This window comes from Phodopus roborovskii, unplaced genomic scaffold (genome assembly GCF_943737965.1).
Source record: "Phodopus roborovskii unplaced genomic scaffold, PHOROB, whole genome shotgun sequence".
Taxonomy (NCBI): domain Eukaryota; kingdom Metazoa; phylum Chordata; class Mammalia; order Rodentia; family Cricetidae; genus Phodopus; species Phodopus roborovskii.
In genome coordinates this window covers 11,802,909-11,809,716 of record NW_026126598.1, presented here as the reverse complement: position 1 = coordinate 11,809,716, position 6,808 = coordinate 11,802,909, and the positions used below count along the sequence as shown (strand labels likewise).

Sequence of the window (6,808 nt, the reverse complement as noted above, 5' to 3'; positions counted from 1 at the left end):
TATATAAAAGAGAGAATAAGCAAGCAAATACACAGTGAAAACAAAAATATTGCAGTGTATGCCACTTAGTGAACTAATGGAAACCTGTTTTAGAATAGCAGATTCTTTAAAGATGTATTTATTTATTATGTATAGTGTTCTGTCTGCATGTTTGCCTGCAGGCCAGAAGAGGGCACCAGATCCCATTACAGATGGTTGTGAGCCACCATGCGGTTGCTGGGAATTGAACTCAGGACCTCTGGGGGCATTCATGTGGAAGTCAAAATTCAACTTTGGGTACCATTCTTTTGCATCAATCCAATTGTTTTGTTTCATTGTTGCTGTTTTGTTTTTCTTTTTTACCCCACGCCAAGACAGGGTTTCTCTGTGTAGCTTTGGCTGTCCTGGAACTCACTCTGTAGACCAGGCTGGCCTCAAACTGAGAGACCCTCCTGCCTCTGCACCAGAGTGCTGGGATTAAAGGTGTGTGCCACCACTGCCCCACTTGGAAATGATTTTTTACTGTCTAAGAAAAACAGTAAGTTAGGCATGGTGACATGTGCCTGTAATCTCAGAACTTGACATGTGAAGGCAGAAGGATCAGAGTTCAAGGCCAGCCTTGGCTACATAGAAATGATGAGGCCAGCCTGGGCTATTTAAGACCCTGTCTTGAAAACAAACAGGTAGTTGCAAGCAGCACTCTGTAGCACACACATACACACACACACACACACACACACTACAAAGTCTGACTAACAAATTTCTAAATAAATCATGGATTAATGAAAAAAGATAGTTACAAGTAAATTACAAAGTATTTTTTATTTTCATTGAAATAAAGAGCCAAAAATAAGGCTCAGCAGTAAAGGAGCTTGCTACCAAGCCTGGGCCCCACACCGTGGTGGAGGAAGGGGATCACCTTGAGCACTTTGTCCTCTGATCAGCATACACGTACAGTGACACCCTCACACTCACATACACACTTGAGATAAATAACTGTGACAAAGAAATCCCTTTTTAAAAAGAAAAGAGAAATACGGCTAAAAATAGGTTACAGGAAGCGACAGGTTGGGTCTGTTTGTACTGGCTCGTGGGAAGTTCTTCCAGTCTCTTACCAAATTTATGTTTTGTAATTTCACAATGACATCTTCAAACCCACCAGGGTAGGGATATTTATACCACAGAATGAAGCAATGTAAATGACGCCAAGAGCTGTCCTGCACACTTGTAGCCCCAGCACTCCAAAAGTTGGAGATAGGAAGATTGGGAGTTCGAGGCTAGCCTCTGCTATCCAGTGAAATATGAGGTCAGTCTGGGCTCCAGGAGAGCCTAACTCAAAAAATAAATCAGAATTTGTAAATGCACTAAGTGATGATTTCATTTTATTTTTGTCTTCTGAGAGCTAGACAGTGAACACTGACCAGCATAGACTGCAGGCAAATCAAGCAATGCTCCAAGGTCAGCATACAGCTTTAAAACCTTATTTCAGATAAGGACGGATGAGCTGGCTCAGCAGATAAAGGTGATTGCCACCAAGCCCAACAACCTGAGTTCGATGCTCCTAACCCTTCCCACCCGTGGTGGAAGGAAAGAAGTTGTCTTCTGAAGCCACACACACACACACACACACACACACACACACACACACACACTGCAACATGTTTGAGCACAGATAAACAAACAAACGAATGAATACATAAACATAAGAAATTTTTAAATAACAAGAAAAGAAAGATCTAAGGTCAATAATCTAAGCTTTCACCTCAAGAAACTCAAAGAAGGGCAAATTAAACCCAAACTAAGCCTGGTTGGAGCTACTACGTACCATAACACCAGAAACTTGGGAGGCTGAAGCAGGAGACTTCTTAGCTTAGGCCTGGAAAACACCCTGAATTTCATGCTAGACTGGGCTAGACCATCAGGAAAGAATAAGAATGGGGGAAAAGTAAGGAAAGGGGAGGGGGGAGAGGAGGAAGGAGGGGGGAGGTGAGAGAGAAAAGGAGAAAGGGGTAAAAGAGGAAAGAACAAAATCTGGGAAGTCTAGCCGTTCCCCCTGTAGATCTGTATGAGCCTGCTACTTGGTGGCTCCCTCCAAGGAACTTCTCTAAAGGACACCCCTTCTTAATCCTCGCCTCCCAAGTGCTGGGATTACAGCCTGGCCCACCACACCTGGCTAAGGAGTTTGGAACTCATTCCTCTGGTCAGTGTCTGTTCCCACCCCACCCACCTCACCCCGCAGGCACACTTGCTGCTCTCAGAAAGCCCTTGCCCGGGAACCCCAAAGTTCTGAGACATCCTCAAACATATCTCTAGATAGAACCTCCTCCAGGAAGCCTGCGCTAAGCCCTGGAAAGGGTGTTCTTATCTGGGGCGCACACCTTCAACTGTGGTTAGCAAAGGAGCAACGGAGGAGCCTCGCCCACTGGCCCTATCACCCATCTGTCATTCCTTCCCACACATAAACATCCTGACCCAAAAGACACGATCAGAGAACCTACCCTGGGGCACTGCCTTGTTTGCAACACACACACACACACACAGCTGACAGCTTGAGCCACGGGGCATCCTGGCCTGTGGTCCCCCAGACCTTTCTTCTGGAAGGGGGTCTCCCCTTACTGCCTAGGCCGGCCTGGAAGGGAGCGTTCCAGGGTGGGGTGGGGAGGAAGGCGGGGCTTGCGCCCTGGAGTGGCTGTCCCGGGCCGGGGACGGAAGTTGCACCACAGTACGACTACTTTCAGTTTTGTTTCTCTTGCAGGTAGTCAACTGTCGGCGGTAGCGGCATTTCGGGGCTCCCCGAGCCCTGCTGGGAGAGTCTAAAGTCGGCTGTGGCTGGGTAAGGAGAGACGGGAGAAAGAGCCGGGACGCAGAAAGACAAGGCGGGGGGGGGGGGGGGGGGGGGAGAGGGAAGTGAGAAAGCCCGGGAGAGGAAAAGGAAGGGAGGGGAGAAAGGGCAGGGGGGGACCTGGAAGGCCGAGGGGACTTAGCCAGGTGGCAGGCCCTGCCCCTCGACCTCCCACCCTGTGTCCCCAGAGTCCTACACTCCCTGAGTACAGACAACCGCACCCCCCACCCCCGAGCTTCCTCTTCCAACCCTGCGGGAAAGGGAAAGTGCAGTCAATCAGTCTTTATTTACTTCTCTCTCTTTCTTAAGGCTGGGTCTGGCTCTGTAGCTCAGCTCAGCCAGAAATCACTATTGTAGCCCCAAGCTGTCCTGAAACTCACTTTGTAACCAAGGCTAGCCTTCTCCTGAGGACTAGGGTTCCGGTGGCGTTTTTTGTTTTTGTTTTGTTTGTTTTTTTTAAGTCCCCTCCGTGCTAGGGACTTGCAATCCCTTCCCTCCAGAAGTTTCTAGAATGCATTTGATAGGAGAGGGTAAAATTCGAGGACTCCAGGAGGCAAGGCCAGAACGAGAACTAGTGGACCGCAAGGAGGTGAACCTTTCCCTTGAGCCTTTGTCTTGTCCTGAAAATGCTTTCAAAAATACTTGGTGTGGGAAGTAGGGCCCCCACCCTCCCAGACATTTGGACAAACAAAGGCTACTAAGACATAGACCCTGTCCCAACATCAAAAAGCCGGCTGCTCCTGTGTGCCTGACTCTCTGGTGTCCTCACTGGCTATCCCTTGAGCCCCAGTATCCATGATACCTATACAACGATAAACGGGGTGATGCGTGCCTGTGATTTCAGCACTCAGGAGGCTGAGGCAGGAGGAGCATGGGCTCCAGGCCGGCACCTGAGGGTGCAGCTTACTTGTTAGAGCGCTTGCCGAAAATACAAGAAGCCCTAAATTCCATCCTGGTGCTACATAAACTTCACACACCTGTAATCCCACGGAAGCAGGAAGTTCAGAAGTTCAAGGTCATCCGGTTACATAGCAAGTTTGGGGCCAGTCTGGGCTACGGGAGACCAGAAAGGCTTTGGCTACCCTTGCCTTTGGCCCATGACCTGATATGTTAATAATTCGATTACTCCGGCTCTGAGGCCTGCTGAGGCCTGGGGGCTTCCTGGTCTCGTTTTTTCTCACAGGCTCAGCACTACCAACGGCTTTTGCATGTTTACATTTTGGTGTCTGTAAAGAGGACGACGTGGAAGAAAAGCCACCTTCCCCTAGTATCCAGTGCCTCCCAGAAGCCAGAATTTCCCAACCATCCAGGTGTGTGGGGACACCAGCAAAGAGTAAGGGAGGAGCCAGGCTGAAGGGGGGGAACCAAGACAGGGGCGTGGCCAGGTTGCCTCTAACCTCTGACCTCTGACCCTTTCCTTATAGTATGGTCTCCAACATCTCCTCCCCTACTCTGCTCGAGGCTCTGAGCAGCGATTTCCTAGCCTGTAAAATCTGCCTGGAGCAGTTACACATGCCCAAGACGCTGCCATGCCTACATACCTATTGCCAGGACTGTCTGGCTCAACTGGACATCGGTGGCCAGGTCCGCTGCCCCGAGTGTCGGGAGACTGTGCCTGTACCGCCGGAGGGTGTGGCTGCCTTCAAGACCAACTTCTTTGTCAATGGTCTCTTGGACCTTGTCAAGGCCAGGGCTCCTGGAGACATGCATTCGGGGAAGCCAACCTGTGCGCTGTGCCCTCTGGTGGGAGGCAAGAGCTCTGGGGGCCCCGCCACAGCCAGGTGCCTGGACTGTGCAGATGACTTATGCCAGGCCTGTGCCGATGGGCATCGCTGCTCCCGCCAGACCCATAAGCACCGTGTAGTTGATTTGGTGGGTTACAGAGCCGGGTGGTATGATGAAGAGGCTCGCGAGCGCCAGGCATCCCAGTGTCCCCAGCACCCAGGGGAAGCCCTCTGCTTCCTGTGCCAACCGTGTTCACAGCTACTCTGTAAGGACTGCCGTCTGGGACCTCATCTCGATCACCCCTGCTTGCCCCTGGCGGAAGCAGTGCGATCCCGGAAGCCGGGCCTCGAGGAGTTATTGGCAGGTGTGGATAGCAATCTGGTGGAGCTAGAGGCCACCCGGGTGGCGGAAAAGGAAGCCTTAGCCCAGCTGCGAGAGCAGGCAGCCAGTGTGGGGACGCAGGTGGAGGAGGCCGCTGAACGTATCCTCAAGTCTCTGCTGGCCCAGAAGCAGGAAGTGTTGGGACAACTCCGGGCCCTAGTAGAGACTGCTGAGGAGGCCACCAGGGACAGGCTGACCAAGATAGAGAGCCAGGAGCAAGTGGCCAAGGCGGCTGCTGCCTTCGCCCGTAGAGTGCTCAGCTTGGGTCTGGAGGCTGAGATCCTTTCTCTGGAGGGAGCAATCACACAGCGCCTGCGCCAGCTTCAAGACTCTCCCTGGACACCAGGGCCTACCCGCTGTGTGCTGCCCAAGCTGCAGCTCCACCCTGGGCTCCAGGACAAGAACTGCTACCTGCTTCGCCTCTCCTTTGAAGAACCAAAACAATCCCAGAAGGACAATGAGAAAGGCTGGGCTGGTACCCACGGAGGAGATGAAGCTCAAAGCCAAGGTGAGGACAGAACCAAGGTAGGGAAGCAGGGTGGAGCCCAGTTCCTATGTAATGATGGAGCCCTAACTCCCAAAGAAGGCAAAGCCCAGAACCCCCAAGAAGACGACGAAGTCCAAATCGAAAGGGGTAACAGAGCTAACAAGAAAAAGAAATGCAAAGGGAGGGGCAAGCCCGTTTCCCGGGAGCCCAGCCCCATCCTGAGGCCAAACCTAGAAGGTGCAACCCTCCTCCCTCGGCCTGTTTTTTCCTGGAGTTTCCCCACGAGGATGCCTGGAGACAAACGTTCCCCTCGCATCACCGGGCTCTGTCCCTACGGCCCCCAGGAGATCTTGGTGGCGGATGAGCAGAACAGGGTCTTGAAACGTTTCTCCCTCAATGGCGACTACAAGGGCACAGTGCCGGTTCCTGAAGGCTGTTCCCCATGCAGTGTGGCTGCCTTGCAGAATGCAGTGGCTTTCTCCGCCAATGCCAGGCTCTATCTCGTTAATCCCGAGGGGGAAGTTCAATGGCGAAGATCGCTGAGCCTCACCCAGTCCAGCCACGCTGTGGCCGCGATGCCGTGTGGAGACCGGGTAGCTGTCAGTGTGGCAGGCCACGTGGAGGTGTACAAGAAGGAAGGCAGTCTGGCTACCCGGTTTATCCCTGGAGGCAAGGCTAGCCGGGGCCAGCGGGCCTTGGTGTTCCTGACCACCAGCCCCCAGGGCAATTTTGTAGGGTCAGATTGGCAGCAAAATAGCGTGGTTTTCTGTGATGGGCTAGGCCAGGTGATCTGGGAGTACAAGGGCCCTGGTTTACACGGCTGCCAGCCAGGTTCTGTATCTGTGGATAAGAAAGGCTACATATTTCTGACCCTTCGAGAGGTGAACAAGGTAGTGATCCTGGATCCCAAGGGGTCCCTTCTTGGTGACTTCCTAACAGCATATCATGGCCTGGAAAAGCCCCGGGTAACCACCATGGTAGATGGCAAATACCTAGTGGTATCCCTCAGTAACGGGACTATCCATGTGTTTAGGGTCAGGTTTCCTGATAGTTAAAGGGGCTCAGGGCTGGGATGGGGGACAGGTGGGAAGGGAGGGAGGGCACCCATGAGATTACAGGACCAAGGGTATTTTCCCAGCTGGCAAAATGCATGCTCCTTTTGTGATGTATAGGGACAGGAGAAACCAAGAGCAGTAGTGGTGTGACCACAATCAGGCACACGAGGCAGGTGCCGGAAGTCAACCAAACTGCTTCCTTTTGACTGATTCTTACAGCTGTGGCTACTGCTGTATAGTTTATGTGTCTTGAGATTTATATGTGATTCTTGATTTGCATTCTTCAAAACCATTCCTGGGATGGGGTCATGACTCCTGTAGAGCACCTGGCTAGAACTC

At 52.1% G+C, this 6,808-nt stretch overlaps 1 protein-coding gene across 1 annotated transcript; it reads left to right on the top strand.

The window, feature by feature from the left end:
* Nucleotides 1-2,724: 2,724 nt before the first annotated feature.
* Trim56 (tripartite motif containing 56) lies at nt 2,725-6,480 on the top strand. The gene is made up of 3 exons (XM_051205008.1): nt 2,725-2,812; nt 4,005-4,131; nt 4,246-6,480. Exon 3 carries the CDS (start codon nt 4,247-4,249, stop codon nt 6,467-6,469), a length of 2,223 nt encoding a protein of 740 aa, XP_051060965.1. The 5' UTR covers nt 2,725-2,812; nt 4,005-4,131; nt 4,246; the 3' UTR covers nt 6,470-6,480.
* The last annotated feature ends 328 nt before the right edge of the window (nt 6,481-6,808 follow it).